The sequence below is a fragment of the Brassica rapa genome, chromosome A02 (genome assembly GCF_000309985.2).
Source record: "Brassica rapa cultivar Chiifu-401-42 chromosome A02, CAAS_Brap_v3.01, whole genome shotgun sequence".
NCBI classification, from domain to species: Eukaryota; Viridiplantae; Streptophyta; class Magnoliopsida; order Brassicales; family Brassicaceae; genus Brassica; species Brassica rapa.
Genome location: NC_024796.2, coordinates 1,079,055 through 1,095,828, shown reverse-complemented (window position 1 = coordinate 1,095,828; position 16,774 = coordinate 1,079,055). Strand labels below are relative to the sequence as shown.

The 16,774-nt window shown below is 40.5% G+C and overlaps 4 protein-coding genes across 5 annotated transcripts; 3 read left to right on the top strand and 1 right to left on the bottom strand.

Moving 5' to 3' along the window:
• The first annotated feature begins 185 nt into the window (after positions 1–185).
• Positions 186–2,745, top strand: LOC103850637 (beta-amyrin 24-hydroxylase). The gene is made up of 2 exons (XM_009127420.2): positions 186–1,374; positions 1,911–2,745. Exons 1-2 carry the CDS (start codon positions 466–468, stop codon positions 2,577–2,579), a joined length of 1,578 nt encoding a protein of 525 aa, XP_009125668.1. The 5' UTR covers positions 186–465; the 3' UTR covers positions 2,580–2,745.
• Positions 2,746–4,297: 1,552 nt separating this feature from the next.
• On the top strand, positions 4,298–6,207 carry LOC103850636 (3,9-dihydroxypterocarpan 6A-monooxygenase). Its single transcript, XM_009127419.2, has 2 exons — positions 4,298–5,241; positions 5,522–6,207. Exons 1-2 carry the CDS (start codon positions 4,348–4,350, stop codon positions 6,146–6,148), a joined length of 1,521 nt encoding a protein of 506 aa, XP_009125667.1. The 5' UTR covers positions 4,298–4,347; the 3' UTR covers positions 6,149–6,207.
• Positions 6,208–6,622: 415 nt separating this feature from the next.
• LOC103850635 (leucine-rich repeat protein FLOR 1-like) lies at positions 6,623–14,287 on the top strand. Of its 2 annotated transcripts, none has more exons than XM_033285864.1 (2): positions 6,623–7,247; positions 13,359–14,287. In XM_033285864.1, the coding sequence occupies exons 1-2, from the start codon at positions 6,665–6,667 to the stop codon at positions 13,730–13,732; spliced, it is 957 nt and encodes a 318-aa protein (XP_033141755.1). In that variant the 5' UTR covers positions 6,623–6,664; the 3' UTR covers positions 13,733–14,287. The 2 variants fall into 2 exon arrangements, with proteins under 2 accessions (XP_033141755.1, XP_009125665.3); XM_009127417.3 differs by having other exon boundaries at positions 6,623–7,265.
• Positions 14,022–16,597, bottom strand: LOC103850634 (transcription termination factor MTEF18, mitochondrial). The gene has a single exon (XM_009127415.3). The coding sequence runs from the start codon at positions 15,878–15,880 to the stop codon at positions 14,198–14,200; it is 1,683 nt and encodes a 560-aa protein (XP_009125663.1). The 5' UTR covers positions 15,881–16,597; the 3' UTR covers positions 14,022–14,197.
• Between the last annotated feature and the right edge of the window lie 177 nt (positions 16,598–16,774).

Sequence of the window (16,774 nt, the reverse complement as noted above, 5' to 3'; positions counted from 1 at the left end):
TACTTTTTAGTATTTTAATTCCAAGTGTACTAGATTGTTACGTCATTGCTTTCCTCCGTAACCATTCAGATCAGCCGATCAGACGAATCCAATAGCCATCTGAGTGTGTCTGTTCGATCTAAAGTCTGTTCAAAAAGGACTAAAAAGTTCTCTGTAATAAAAGTGATGCTTATTTATAAAAGAAAAATAGTTAAAAGCTGGCTTGTGTTCTCAGGTTCGTACAAAAGTAAAGTAGGTAAAGTCAGCGTAGTGAATAACACTGGCTGAACCAGAAGGTTTCAAACTCGAAAAAGAAGGAGACACTCTGCACCATGTGGAAGGTTTTAAAAATTAATTTTACAGTTTAAAATGTTGAGTCAGTGTCATCATCATACAAGAATCTTTGTACTCTTAGATCCTTCATAGCAACAAGACAAGTTTCATTTTTATATAACATCATGTTTTATCAAGATCATACAAACATAAATGGTTACAAACAATATGGATATTAATTACACAACATGTTCTTACGTCTTCTTCACATTCATTACAATCTTCCTTCTTCAAAGACTCCTCACTTCCTCCACACGCCGTGGTACTCCCCCAGGACCAAGAGCCCTTCCCATTCTCGGCCACATGCATCTCCTCCGTTCAAGCCTCCCACGATCTCTACAAGCCTTATCCCAAACCTACGGTCCTCTCATGAACATACGCATAGGATCACTACAAGTCCTCGTCGTCTCAGACTCCGACACAGCTAAACAAATACTCAAGACTCACGACCCTGACTTCGCTTCCAAGTTCGTGTTCGGTCCGAGGCATTTCAACGTCTACAAAGGAGCAGAGTTCTTCAACGCGCCGTACGGACCTTACTGGAGGTTCATGAAAAAGCTTTGCATGACTAAGCTATTCGCGGGCCATCAGCTCGATCGTTTCGTTGGTATAAGAGAGGAGGAGACGTTAGCTTTGCTTAGTTCGCTCGTTGAGAAGTCGAGGAACGGAGAGGCGTGTGATCTCGGTTTGGAGTTCACTGCTTTGACCACGAAGATACTGTCGAAGATGGTTATGGGGAAACGTTGCCGCCAGAACTCGAATCTTCCTATAGAGATAAGGAAGATTGTGAGTGATATAATGGCTTGCGCCACAAGGTTAGGGCTCATGGAGCTGTTTGGACCGTTGCGTGATCTAGATGTGTTTGGTAATGGTGAGAAGCTTAGATCCTCTATTTGGCGGTACGATGAGTTGGTTGAGAAGATACTGAAGGAGTATGAGGACGGTAAGAGCGGTGATGATGGAGAGAAAGATAAAGATATAGTCGACATCTTGTTGGACACGTATAACGACCCTAAAGCTGAACTCAAACTGACTCTGAATCAGATCAAATTCTTCATCCTTGTAAGAGTTTCCCATCAGCTAATCTAAACACTAGCACTGGACATTTTGGTTTTCAGTTCGTTTTTTGTTTTTTTTGGTCCTAGAGATTTAGAATCTGTTAGGTTATTTATATAATTTGGTTCGATTTCGGTTCTGTTATTTTGGTTTTTGATCGGTTCGGATAATAAAGTTGGGAACAAAATAATATCCGAGAAATTTTGGGTTCAATTTCCGGATCGGTTTTAGTTTTTCGGATAATTTTGGTTAACACAAGTAAATTTTATGACTTATTAGGATTTGTTTTGGAAAAAAAAAATATGGGGCAATTTGGGGTTTTCCGGATAAAATATCAGGTAATTCAAATAATTTAAAATATTTAGCACAAAAAGACACTCGGATAATTTGGGTTTCATATTCGGTTTATAAACAGTATTGTTAGGATATTTGGTTATTACAAAACTAAATATAATTAATATTCTTCATTTGTAAGATCTTCTCATCCAAATTTTATCCAGCTAATCCTTAGAACTAGCAACTTTATTTGTACTTCATTACAGGAGTTGTTCATGGCAAGCCTAGACACGACTTCTGCAGCATTACAATGGACAATGACCGAGCTGATCAACCATCAAGACATCTTCACAAAGATCAGAGAAGAGATCAAATCCATTTTAGGAAACACTCATCGGTTAATCAAAGAATCAGATTTGCAGAAGCTTCCTTACTTGCAAGCAGCTATCAAGGAGACACTAAGACTTCATCCAGTGGGACCGTTACTACGCAGAGAATGCAACAGAGACATGAAGATCAACGGGTACGAAGTAAAATCCGGGACAAAGATCTTCATAAATGCTTACGGGATAATGCGTGATCCGAGGACGTACAAAGATCCAGACAAGTTTGTGCCAGAGAGGTTTCTTGTGGCGGAAGAAAACACAGAGAGAAAGATGGGTTATTATTACCAGCAGTATATGTTGGAGTTAAAAGGTCAGGATGTGAACTATCTTGCGTTTGGAAGTGGAAGGAGAGCGTGTTTGGGAGCTTCTCATGCGTCTTTGGTGCTGAGTCTCACGGTAGGATCATTAGTTCAGTGTTTTGATTGGACTGTGAAGGGAGATGAGGAAAAGTTCAAGATTAAGTTACCAACGGGCTTTTCGGCTTCAGGGACAGCTGGAGGAAGTTCACTTATGTGTTCTCCTAAATTATATTTTGATCCATTTGGATAAGGAACTCAGTAAGTTTCTGAAAAGAAACATTCTTAATAATTCAGAAACATATATTCCTCTGTTTTGTGCTCTGTTTTTCTTACAAGCTCCAGACTTTTAATGAAAAGAACTGTTCCGATCTTGTAAAATCAACACGTCTTGTAACTAAATATTCTTCTCTGCTACTTTTTCATGACTGTAACTTTTACACTTAAGTAGACACGTTAATGACCAATCTAAGTACAGCTGAAAATCACCATAGTATGGGACAAGGAACTATTTTTATTGTCAGCAGATAATGAAAGCTTAACAACGGTAGTACACATTCTTATATTTTTAATTTGTTTATAGCCAAGATGGCATAAATAATCAGGGAAACATCATAAAAATCAGAGACTATAACCTCACATAAGAGAGAAACAGAACAACAGTGAAAAAAAAAAGTAGCTAACAATCCAAAACCAAACATAAGTTACTGCATATAGTTTCGAAAACATCTATCTATTACATGTCAGGTACATGTTATTCTCATGCTCTGTTTCTACTTATTACATATAATTGCCTACTTCCATGAATTCTAACTATTGCAGTCAGTATTTTAACACATTTTTATTTTCATCTAACTAAAATCAGTAGCCAATGAAAGTAGAAATTTTTTTATTTTGTCAAAAGATAATGAAAGCTTAACAATCATCAAGTAAATTCTTACAAAAACAATTTGTTGATAATCCATTAGTACATAAAATAAAGATGAAAACAGAATAAGAACAAAGATTATTCCCTCACAGAAAAGACAAATCAACAGAACAAAGACAAAAGAGAAAAGAAAGAATCTTAAGGTTAGGTTTAACATTTGATACCATAATGAGTCATGACTTTGCTGCATCTCCTTTAAAACCATCTTAGTCTCTTTCTCGTACACATACGCAAACGAGAATGATAGATACACAATACTTCGGTGCAACCATCCTTCTATCCCTTGGAATCATAGGTTTCTTCTGGTTCGTCAACAGATAGTACTCCATATTGTACTCCATTGTCGATGACTTATTGTAGAAAACCCCAAAAGAAGTTGTTTTAACAGGGACAGCAAGCAACTTACACTTTAAAGTTGTTTATAACCAACAGAACATAAATAACCATGAAAACAGAATCAAAACAGAGATTATACCTTCACATAAGAGACAGAAACAGGAAAAAAAGAGTCAAAATAAGAGAGAAAACAACTAGCCAACAGTTCAAACAAATAAATGTAAGTCACTGCATATAGTTTTCAAACATTTATATATTATACATGTCATCTACATGTTATTCTCATGCTCTTTTTCTACATGGACTAGTTGTTCTCTGTTTTCATAAGTGAAGCTTATGAAATCCGTACCTACTTTCCATGAGTTTAACTTTTGCAATAAGTAATTACTTATCTAAGATACTAACCCAACTATAATTAATAGAAAATGAAAACATTTTTATTTTAATCTAACTACAATCAATAGTCAATGAAATTAAAGTAGAAACATTTTTATTTTATCAACAGATAATGAAAGTTTAACTACCATCAAGTAAATTCTTTAAAAAACAAATTTTGTACATAATCCAATAGTACATGAAAACAGAATAAAAACAAAGATTATACCCTCACAAAAGAGACAAATACACAACAAAGACAAAAGAGGATATAAAGAATCTTAAGGTTGGCTTTAACATTGGATACCTTAATGAGTCATGACTTTGCACATATCCTATAAAACCATCTCAATACCATTCTCATACACTTACACAAACTAGAATGATGGATACACAATACTTCATTGTAACAATCCTTCTATGCCTTGGAATCATACTCTTGATCCAATCCATAAACACCTATAGATTCCGCAATAAACTATCTCTTCCACCAAGTCCAACAGCTTTACCAATCATCGGTCACATTCACCTTCTTGGTCCCATAGCTCACCAAGCACTTCACAAGCTCTCAACCCACTACGGACCCTTGATGTATCTCTTCATTGGCTCCATCCCTAATGTCATTGTCTCATCAACCGAGATGGCAAATGAAATTCTCAAATCCAATGAGCTCAACTTCTTGAACCGTCCAACAATGCAAAATGTTGACTACCTTACTTATGGCTCAGCTGATTTCTTCTCAGCGCCTTATGGGCTTCACTGGAAGTTCATGAAGAGGATTTGTATGATGGAGCTATTCAGCAGCAGAGCAATAGATAGATTTGCCAATGTAAGAACCGAGGAGTTGAGGAAGCTTTTGGTGCGTGTTATGAAGAAAGCAGAAATAGAAGAGAGTGTTGATCTCGGTGAACAGCTTAAGGAGTTGACAAGCAGCATCATAACGAGAATGATGTTCAGAGAAAGGAGATCGGATAGTGGGAGAAGAGAGGAAGTTATCAAAATGGTGGTTGAGTTGAATGAGCTAGCAGGTTTCTTCAATGTTTCTGAAACGTTTTGGTTCTTGAGGAGACTTGACTTGCAAGGAATCAAGAAGAGGCTTAAGAACGCTAGAGAAAGATATGATGTGATCATAGAGAGGATAATGAAAGAGCATGAGTCTAGGAATCACAAGGATGCAGGAGGTGTAAGGAGCATGCTAGACATCTTGCTTGACATATATGAAGACAAAAACTCAGAGATAAAACTGACGAGAGAAAACATTAAGGGCTTCATCATGGTAACATGTCTTATTAAGTCAAACATACAACATTCTTTTTTTTTTCTTTTTTTTTAATGTCTAGAGGTTTTAGACCCGAAAGCCAGGTACATCCTCTAGGACGAGGCCCAAACCATTTTATATTAACTCTCTTAGGAGAGCAGACCCTCCCAACGGGAATTGAAACCATGACCCCTTAGATATCTACTTGATAATCTAAGAATTTTAGCCACTAGGCCAACTCTTAGTTGGTCAACACATAACATTCATGTTACATCTTTGTAATTTTATTGTTGTGCAGAACATTTATGGAGGTGGAACAGATACATCTGCCATCACAGTAGAATGGGCTTTATCAGAGCTAATAAACAATCCAGAGATCATGAAGAAAGCCCAACAAGAGATAGAACAAGTGGTGGGAGACAAGAGACTAGTACAAGAATCTGATCTTTGCAATCTCAGTTACATCCAAGCAGTTGTGAAGGAGACATTGAGGTTACATCCTGGAGGACCAATATTCGTTAGAGAATCAAATGAAGAATGTGCAGTGGCTGGATACAGAATCCCAGCAAAAACAAGAGTGATAGTTAACGTTTGGGCTATAGGAAGAGATCCAAATCAATGGGAAGATCCATTGGAGTTTAAACCTGAGAGGTTTGAAGGAAGTGAATGGAAGGTAATGAGTGAGAAGATGGTGTCTTTTGGAGCTGGTAGAAGAAGTTGTCCTGGAGAGAAGATGGTGTTTAGATTTGTTCCATTGGTTTTAGCTGCGGTGATTCAGTGCTTTGAGTTGAAAGTGAAGGGACGTGTGGAGATGAGTGAAGGGAGTGGATCATCTCTGCCTAGAGCCACACCTTTGGTGTGTGTTCCTGTTGCTAGGGAGGGTATAAAGTCATTGTTCTCACTTGAACCAAAGGTCAACTTCTAGGTAATGGTTTAATAAGGGAACTAAGAGCAGCAAGAAACGTCAAGCTACTTGTATATAAAACTTTTACCCATTTCAAGAATAAATTATGGCAAATCTCATAAATAGCATTTTTAAAAAAAATTGTCACAAAGCATTCAAAGAGAAAATGTCCCAAATAAATTCCTCTACATCCTAAACTCTGATCCTAATTTCACCCTTTAAATACTAATCTCTAATTACTATTTCCTTTAGTGAATGCTATTTTGCGAAAACTCTTTGTGTGATATTTTTTTAACAAAATTTGATTTATTGCTAAACTTGATATATTATTATATGAGGGTATTTATCAGCAGATCAATGTCAAATGTAAACTAAGAACATTTTGACAGCACTTTTTAAAATTAGTTGTAACATACAAAGCATGTGAATGGTCAAAGTGGACCATTTTGTATGGATCATCCACTCTTTGACTATCAACTCGTTTAGAACATAAATGATTCAAAAATAAGAGAAACTTCACAGGCAAGTTAAGAGCCAATGAGAATGAAGCTTCTTAACCCCGCTCTCTTTTTCTTCTTCATGTTCTTCCCATGTTCTAGAAGTTGTAACTCAAATGACAAAACTACTCTCCTCAAGATCAAGAAGTCCTTAAACAACCCTCAAATCCTCAACTCTTGGGACCCCAAAACCGACTGCTGCACCAACTGGACCGGCGTTGTGTGCACTCACCGCCGCATCACCGGCCTCACTATATCTGCAGGAGACGTCGTTGGTCAGATAGCTGAGGAGATAGGAGACCTTACTGACCTCGTTATCCTAGACTTGAGCAGTCTCTCTCGACTCAGAGGCACCATTCCACGCTCTATCACCAAGCTCAAGAATCTAGTCTACCTTCGGTTTAGGATAACCGAACTCTCTGGTCCAGTCCCTGATTACATCAGCCAGCTTCAGAACGTTACTTTCTTGGACCTCTCCTTTAACCGGTTCAACGGTTCAATACCTGGTTCGATTTCTCAGATGCATAGACTTGAGACCATACAGCTCAGTCATAACAAGTTAACCGGTTCTATACCGGAATCTTTCGGTTCCTTTGCTGGAAAGATCCCAAAACTCTACTTAGGTAATAATCACCTCTCAGGTAAAATTTGTCACTCAAGTTATTGCCTAAGATTTTTTCCTTAGCCTAGATATATAATAATCAAATGTTTAAGAAATCAATAGGCAGTAATTAGATGTTTTATATAGGATTAATGTCTAACTGGATGTTTGTATATTGCATGCCACCTAGACCGATTTAAAAAACAATCATTTTAGAACCGTTTAAACCGATTTATAGAACATTAGTAATAAGGAATGATAACATTAATTGATTATGTTGAACTAATATAATCAATTGATTATGTTGATTTAATTGTAATTTGTAGAACGATGACGTCTGAAGCGAACTGCTGGTTCCCTGAGACGCGTTGTGCTTCCGGCAAGAACCCCGGTGAATCCCCAGCTCACCTCCCTCCTGACCCCCCTGACCCTCCCGACCATGCCCCTCTTATCGACTTTCCCCCCCTTCCTTCTTCCCCTTCCGCCATTACTCCCCTAACTGCTTCTGCAAAGAAGATGAAATCTGTCTCAACTATAGCCCAGGAATCAGTTAATAATACTATTCCTGTTCAGAATCCTTCTATTACTTCCGATTTCCAAGCAACTACCTTAGATCCAGTCTCTTTTGTTTTTGGATCTGTGAAAAGTACTATTCCCCAAACAGTGAACCCTAGAATTTTCTCAACTATTGAACCAAAATCCTCATTTCCGCTGCGTACTAATCTAGCCTCTTCTCCACCCCACAATCCCATCACCAACTCCGCTCCTCTCTTACCCCAACCTGCCACTGTTCCTTCAACTTCTCAACCTCCTCTACCACCAAACAAAACTAACCCTCCCCTACCTAAAACCTATCCTCCTAGAGCCCCTCCTCCTTCTTGGGCTCAGAAAGCTAAGGTCTCAATTGATCGCTCACTTAAAAGACTTGCTCCTACTTCCACTTCGCCTGAAGGCAAACCTAGAGTCTCTGTCCCTGATGCTGTGTTTCAGAGAGGTGCAGAGCTTCATAAGGAGTATCTTGTTGGCACTTTCCTTGGTAAAATGCCAGACTATGGACCAATTCAAAGTGTTCTAAATTTTATGTGGGGAAAAGGAGGTAAGTTAGAGATCCATCTTCAACCTCAGAAACGATCCTTTTTGGTTCGTATTCCTAATGAGTTCATCCGAACTAAGGCTCTGGAGAAAAGGCTATGGTATGTGGGTACCTCCATGTTTCATGTCTCTCAATGGAGCTCTTCAGTAACTTGCGAGATTCCTGAGATTGAATCCATCCCACTATGGGCTCATCTCTCTGGTGTTCCGTTTGATCTCCGTACTAAAGAAGGACTTAGCCTTGCTGCTGGTTTGGTTGGAGAGCCAATAGAAACGAATGATTACACCAAAAATCTTACTGATCTCAATATCGCTCATGTAAAGGTTGAGGCAGATCTTACTAAACCACTGCCAACTTCGGGTGAATTGATCCGTCAAAATGGTGACATCATTCCAATTGATATAGAGTACCCTTGGATCCCTCCGTCTTGTGATCAATGTGGGCGTATTGGTCATATACAAAAGGATTGTATCTACTCTCCAAAAGTACTTCCGACTGAACCACCATTAGCTCATAGCTCCGGTCAAACATCGCAGGTTGTTGTTCCTGATCCTCCGATTGTTGAGACAATTCCTGATCCTCCTGATCATGACGAGGAAATCTCCGATACCCCAGATACTATCGTTCCTGCTACGTCTACCCTTAACCCTCCCGACTTAGACCTCCCCTCCCTTTCTAACTCAAACACTCCTTCAATCCCTGACCCTCCTGACCATGATGAACCTCAAAATATGTCTATTGATACCCCTTCCTCCCCCATTGCCTCATCCTCCCCACCTTCCAAGGTTCTCTCCTCCTCTTCCTCTCCCCCCTCCCCTCCCTCCCCTCTTGATCCCCAATCCATTACCTTCTCCACCTCCCCTCCTAAAGGATCCTATATTTTTGGCCTCCCTGCTACCTATGCTCCTACTTTTGGCTCTTATATAACTACTCAGCAAGCTCTCGCTTTTAACGCCCCATCCATCACTCTCCCACCTCAATATTGTTGCCCCTCTCGCCCCCCTCTCCTCTTCCCCACTAAAAAACCTCCTGGCCCTTCTAAACTTAACCCGTTACTTTCCCTTTCAACATCCACTGCCCCTGAGGAGTCACCTTCTGGTGGTTCTTCCCCCCCAACCCTTTAATTATGTGTACAAAATCCTTTTTTTGGAATGTTCGTGGACTAAACGAACCGGATAAACATAAACCTTTTGCTCAATGGCTTATATATAACAAGCCTTATTTTGGTGCTATCTTGGAGTCTCACATAAAGGAGCCTATGACCTCTACTATCTTGTCTAAGGTCTGCCCTCGTTGGAATTTTGTTTCTAATCACCAATCTGATCCGGATGGGAGGATTGTGTTCATATGGAGGTCCCCTGTTACCGTAAAGGTCCTCCATCAATCTCGTCAGTCTCTTACTACTGAAGTCACCATTCCAAATGCCAGGCCTATGATTGTCACATCTATCTACGCCTCAAACTTAGCAGCTGAGAGAGATGATCTGTGGGCTGAACTCATAGGCATTCAACAACTCTTCTCTCTTCATTTGGAACCGTGGTTGGTGGCTGGTGATTTTAATCAGATCACCACTCCTTCTGAGCATTCTTCGCCCACTGTCCAAGCCATTTCTTCCGACATGATCAAATTCCGAGACACTATTCTTCACCTTGATCTCTTTGATTTGCGATACCATGGTGTTTTCAATACTTGGTCAAACAAGCGGCCAGCTTCACCTATTGCAAAGAAACTTGATCGAGCCCTTGTTAACCACCATTGGATCTCCTCCCTACCAAACAGTTCTGCCATTTACCTAGCCCCTGAATTCTCAGACCACTCCCCTTGTCTCCTAAACCTTGAAACCCCTCTTCCTATAGCCGGCTCAAAACCATTCAAATTCTTCAACTACCTCACCAAACATCCTCTTTTCCTATCCACTGTGGGTGACGCCTGGATTCTTGCCGGAAACTTTTCAACAACTCTCGCGGAACTAAGCTGGAAACTGAAAACAATAAAGAGTGTACTTCAGAAATTAAATAATGAGAATTTTTCAAAGATTCAAGAGAGAGTTTTATCAGCTAACACTTTGCTTAAAGATGTGCAGGTTAGGGCTTTGCAACAACCTTCAGCAGAACTATTTCTGGAGGAGCAGGTTCTTCATGAGAAATGGATGTTCTTGAGGGGAATCGAGGAGGCATACTTTAAGCAGAAGTCGCGCATTAACTGGCTTAAGGAAGGAGATCTCAATACCACCTACTTTCATAGGGTTGCTGTGGTGCGGGCAGCGATCAACTCAATCAGATCTTTCCTCAACCACTCTGGCGACTTGATTACAGATCCAGAAGAAATGGCGGCTCTTGCTATCTCCCACTTCAAAAATATTTTGGCACCAGATATTCTTCCCTTCGCTGTTGCTCCTCTACTCTGGTTCCAAACTCTTATTGCTTACCGCTGCTCTCCAGACTCTGTCCAACGTATCTCTGCCATTCCTGATGCCTCTTCTATCTCTCGAACGATCCTAAAGCTCAACCCCAACAAATCTCCGGGACCCGATGGCCTGACGTCTGGTTTCTTCAAATCGGCTTGGGGAATTGTGGGTGAAGAAGTTACTCAATCTATTCAGCGATTCTTCATTACTGGTTTCCTCCCTTCGGCTGTCAACTCCACCATCCTGTCCCTGGTCCCAAAACACCCGGGTGCAACGTCTGTTTCTGATTACCGTCCCATCTCATGTTGCTCTACCATCTACAAAGCTATCTCGAAGATTCTGGTGTCCAAACTTAAGCCCATTCTCCCTGATCTCATCCTCCCGAACCAAACAGCTTTTGTCCAAGGGAGACTCTTGGTGGAGAACACTATCCTGGCAACAGAACTAGTTAACGGTTATCACAAGCAGTATGGTCCAAAAAAGATTGTTATAAAAGTCGACATTGCTAAGGCATTTGATACCATCAGCTGGAATTTTGTTCTTAACTGTCTCAGAAGCATTGGAGTTCCTAATGACTATGTAAGATGGATAGAAGCGTGCATCACTACTACTTCATTTACGGTGGGTTATAATGGACGAGTTCATGGCTATTTCAAAGGTAAGAGAGGTCTCCGTCAAGGGGATCCTCTCAGTCCCTACCTCTTTGTAATAGCTATGAACTGCCTCTCAACTCTACTAAACAAAGGGGCATTGGAAGGAAAATTTAACTATCATCCTAAGTGTGCCTCTACAAAATTGACCCACCTATGCTTTGCGGACGACCTACTTATCTTCACTGACGGTACTCTGGCTTCAGTGAATGGGGTACTGGAAATTCTAGAACATTTTAAGTCTCTTTCTGGTCTGGCGGTTAGCATTCAGAAAACGGCTTTCTATAGTTCAGGTGTTCCAGCTAATGAGGTGGACGCTATCAGTACTTCCACGGGACTTACACATGGTTCACTGCCTATCCGTTATCTAGGGGTTCCCTTATGCTCTAAAAAGCTCTCTCTCCTAAACTGTGAGCCCCTACTTCATCAAGTAAAAGCTAAGGTCAGTACCTGGAGTGCGCAGTCCCTCTCCTTTGCTGGAAGATTACTACTTGTTAATACGGTGATTGCTGGTATAACCAACTTCTGGTGTGCTACGTTTGTCATTCCTAAAGCCTGCATCAAAAAAATAAATTCAATCTGTGGAGCTTATCTTTGGAAAGGTACTACTGAAGGCCATCACTCTGCCCGGGTTTCATGGGACACTATCACACTTTCAAAAGCAGAAGGGGGCCTAAATTGCAGGGACTTAGCTGTTTGGAATAAGGCTACCATCATCAAGCTTATTTGGATCCTTTTCTGTAACTCGGGTTCCTTGTGGGTGGCTTGGTACAAGGAAGAGGTGCTGAATGGATCGCTTGGGAACTTCTGGACTAGCAAGGTAAACCAACGACATTCCTGGATTGCAAACAAACTGCTGCGTCTCAGAGAAATAGTGTACCCATGGATTAAAATGAAGGTGGGAAACGGTGCTTCAACTCGCTTCTGGATAGACAACTGGTCTCCGTTTGGTCGCCTTGAGGACTTCTTGACTCCCACCATCTCTAGAAGAATGGGAGTCCCTGCAACAGCAACACTAAGCAACATCAACTCAAACGGCAACTGGCTAGTGCAATCTCCTCGAACTGAAAATCAAGTATTGGCTCAGGCTTACCTTTCAACACTTGTGCTCACTGAAGAAGAAGAAGACATTTATGAATGGATAGTTGATGGGAACCACTGGGGAAAGTACAGAACAGGAGCTGTCTATGATCTTCTCAAACGCCACGGCCCTCAGGTAAATTGGTATAGAACTATTTGGAGCAAAGGCGGTATTCCTAAACACAACTTCTTGGCTTGGCTTTTCACTTTGAACCGTTGTCCGACAAGAGATAGGCTCATCAATTGGGGCCTCAACGTCGACGCAAACTGCTTACTTTGTAACACTGCACCAGAATCAAGGGACCACCTTCTTTTTCAATGTAGTTACAGCTGGGAAGTCTGGTCTCAGACTGCGACGAGATGTCTAATTACTCCCCCACGTGACTGGGCTTCTCTTCTTCCCTTTATGAATGGCTTAACTCTACCAAAAAATCACAAGAAGCTCATCCTCCTAGCCTGGCAGTGCGCCATCTATCTCCTCTGGTCTGAAAGAAATGCGCGTCTCCACCGAGGTTGCTTCCGATCATCGCAATCACTTCTCGGCTCACTCGATCTAATTGTGCGCAATCGATGTTCCAGCTTTAGGGACACCAATCCCTCCTCCTCTTCAGCGATGCTCCAACTCTGGCTGTAGTATCGCGATCTGATCATTACTCATCCATCTATATCCTTTCTTATTACCAATTTCCGTTATCTCCGATCGTCGGAAGCAGGGGCGCTCAACTGCATGCGTCACAACATATTCCTCTACTTGGGCTTTCCTTTTGTCTATTATTGGGCTCTAATTATGTGTTTGGATTTCACTAGAAAAACACTAAGGTTTAAAAGCCTGTATTTGTTTGCTTTTCATGCATTTTAATAGAAAGCCTCAGTTCAAAAAAAAAATTGTAATTTGTAATGCAGGAGAAATACCAAAGTCATTATCCAAAACCAACTTCAACACCGTGAGTTTGTCAGGAAACAACTTCAGTGGAGATGCTTCAATGTTCTTTGGACATAACAAAACAACCGTAAGGTTAGACTTGTCTCGGAACAACTTCCACTTTGATCTCTCAAAGGTCAAACTGGCCAAGAGCTTGGTGTCATTGGACCTTAGCCATAACAGAGTTTTCGGAGGGCTTCCTTTGGAGCTGACCAAGCTCCAACTTAACCAATTTAACATAAGTTTCAACCGTCTATGTGGGTCCATACCACAGGGAGGTCTGATACAGAACTTCGGGGTCTATGAGTTCTCCAACAACCTCTGTCTATGTGGGGCGCCTCTCAAGCGTTGCTAGCCAATCGATCAAACACATTTTGAAAATGTACCAAGAATATTTTGTTTGTAAATTCGTTTGAATATTCTCTGTTTCACAATAAAAAAAAAAAGAATATTCTTTTATATTTTTTTAGTTTGCAAATTAGTTTGAATATTCTCTTACATTTTTTAGTTTGCAATTTAGTTTGAATACTCTCTTATATTTTTTTAGTTTACAAATTAGTGTGAATATTCTCTTATATTTTTTAGTTTGAATTCTTTTGGATTTTCCTTGGACCTTGATGCTAAACCCTGAGAACAAGCTCATGTGGAACCCTTGGCTAATTATAGTAACAATTTTAATTTGATCCAAAATTGCTATTGAGCTTGTGGAAACATTACATAGCAAATCATTACAGAGAGATTTTGAAGTTACTGGTCCACAAAATTGTCATTCATCAAATGTAAGAAACCACATCTTGATAAACTTTCTTCTTCTATATACTCACAAAGAAGCAGTTCTCTTCAACTCCTCAAAATACTTAGCACCATCAGGGTGACGGTTCACAAACCTCGTCACAAACGACTTATCAGAGTACACAAGTATAGTACTTATCGCCAGCTTCGCATCCGCCTTCCCTCTCTCTTGCAACCAATTATACATTGCAAACCTTACCTTCATCCTTTCAAGCGTGTACTTAAGACACGAAGGAAAAGCCACAAGAGTCGAGAGCGGGTACCCCAACTCATTCACAAGGTAATCAACCTTTGCTTCCAACACATTGCTCGCCTGTGTCAGCACATCAGGAGACGCCTTCACCATCTCCTTAGCCTCCCCTTCACTCAACCCCAAACTCTTAAGAAACTCAAACCTCTCTCTGAGCTCAGACCCTCTCCCTCGAAAACACCTGAGCGCTCTCTCCATCTCCTTCTCCTCGTATCCGAGCTCCAACAAAAACTGAGTCTTCATCGCTTTGGAGCCGACTACGTCCACCACACTAGTACCAGGCAAAGGAGTTACTCTCAACCCCATAGTCCATTTCTTCATCTCCTCCGGATTCTCCTGAATCACCTGACAAAGCCGCTTCTTCCCGCCTTTCAGATTATTAAGAAAGGTACTAGTGTGCTTCAAACGAGACTCTCCAAGCCAGTGAGAGTGGTTACGAAACACCTTGCCTATCTCATAAGCCTCCATCTTGATACCTCTCAGGAACAAAAAGCAATGCCGTAGATTCGAAACACACTTCCCTACCTCCTGACTACTCTGGGGAGGGAGTCTCATAACCAACTCACTTCTGGAACAACCTAGCTTTGTCTGAAACCCAGCTAAGATCATTGTCCACTCTCCAGACTCCTCCAGAACCAACCCCGGCCGGTTCTTGATTAACTCTAGTACCTCACTCTCGTCTCCTCCACATAACTCTCTAAGAAAGGCTAAACACCTATGGATGCATCTCCAGTCATAAGAGCCTCCCTCTGATAAATTCTCCAACACCCAATCCGAACCAACAGTGTCTACAACGCTGACCATTTCTAATATCGTCTCACCAGTCAGCACCCTCGGGGTACAAACGATGAGCTTGGAGACAAACACCTTCCCAAACCCCAAACGCTCTAAAGATTCAATCTTTGAAGCTAAGACACCACTCTCGTAACCAAACACCTCCCTAGCTTCCTTAAAGATCTTCCCCATCTTCTCCCGACCAATCCCATAGTTCCAAAAGACATGATAGTTCTCCAACAAGAACACATCTTCGTTCAAAAACATCTTATCACAAGGCACGAGAGGGCTAAACTCAGAGGGTTTTAAACCTAAGCTCTCGAAGAAAGGCTCGAACTCGTTCACAGGGTGGTAAAGAAGGAACTTAGTGATGGATCTGATGACGTCATCACCACAAGAAGCAGAATCGTTGTGCAGCTTGTTGAGGAGGGTGTCGTTGAATAAAGGAGCGTTTTTGCTCATGCTCTCGGCGATTAGGAACTGGAGGCCTCTGTTGTTGTAGAAGTAGTCGAACATGGCGAGTTGGGTTAGTCTGCGAATCTCGTTTCTGGGGAGTTTCGAGGTGGTGGTGGAGGAGAGAGATCTTCTAGGGTTTATGGGAGGTTGGGGTTTTTTAAAGGTGGAGACTTTGTGGGAGACCCAGTTGAGAAGAGAGGTGGGTGATCTAGGGTTTCGGATTAGAGACATTGTGTTTACTTACCTCTGTGTCTTCTTCTTCTTCATCTCTTGTCTCAATGGATGAAGTATGAACACAGACAGAGAGAGTATGTGTGACGATATTATTGCGTCATATTTTAAGGAATCTATAATTTTTGTTTATGTTTAGCAAATTGAACATATTCTAAAAATTCATTTTGAGATGATATTAAATCAAATTCAATATTTGATTTTTATCACTGACTTGAGTTCTCTCATTATATTTTAACAAATTTAGGAGTATTTTCAAGATTTAAATAAAGATCTCCAATATAAAGTTATTTTTTGGTTTGTCAATTGAGCAATTTTTTTCCAAATAGTCATTTTTAAGTTTTTGTCATCAAAAGTAATTATATTATAACTACAATTTTGAGATAACAGTTAATTCAATTTTTGTTTGATTTTTATCATTGGCTTGAGTTCTCATTGTATTTTAACGAATTTTGGAGTATTTCCAAAATTTAAAATAAAAGTTTCCAATATAAAGTTCTTTTTGTTTGTCAATTTATCCACAATGCTTCTTTATTCTGATGGGCTCTCTTCCCTGACGGTCTCAGAGTGATAGTGAAGGGATCATCAGTCGGTTTAGGGGCTGACCAAAATATTTCAAGGCCTTTAGACAAAAAAGAAGTTTTCAATCACAAGATAGCATACACATTCATTTAAATTTACGGCATTTTCATAACAACGTTTCAATCTGAGCCTTTTTCTTTGCAAAGAAATGCAAAGATTTTTATGCAGCAAGATTTTAAGAACGAGCTTATCAAGACAATCTACTATTATGAGCTCACGATCTCCAGTTTTTTTTTCTCAGCATAATATGCAGTGTGTATACTAATACTAGAGCAATCAAATTTAGTTTGAGAACAATGAGAAGAAGAAAAA

Coding starts and splice junctions, on each gene's coding strand:
- LOC103850637 (XM_009127420.2), top strand. CDS start 466: ATGGTTACAAACAATATGGATATTAATTACACAACATGTTCTTACGTC. Junction 1,375..1,910: donor AGATCAAATTCTTCATCCTT/GTAAGAGTTTCC, acceptor ACTTCATTACAG/GAGTTGTTCATGGCAAGCCT.
- LOC103850636 (XM_009127419.2), top strand. CDS start 4,348: ATGATGGATACACAATACTTCATTGTAACAATCCTTCTATGCCTTGGA. Junction 5,242..5,521: donor ACATTAAGGGCTTCATCATG/GTAACATGTCTT, acceptor ATTGTTGTGCAG/AACATTTATGGAGGTGGAAC.
- LOC103850635 (XM_009127417.3), top strand. CDS start 6,665: ATGAGAATGAAGCTTCTTAACCCCGCTCTCTTTTTCTTCTTCATGTTC. Junction 7,266..13,358: donor AGGTAATAATCACCTCTCAG/GTAAAATTTGTC, acceptor TTTGTAATGCAG/GAGAAATACCAAAGTCATTA.
- LOC103850634 (XM_009127415.3), bottom strand. CDS start 15,880: ATGTCTCTAATCCGAAACCCTAGATCACCCACCTCTCTTCTCAACTGG.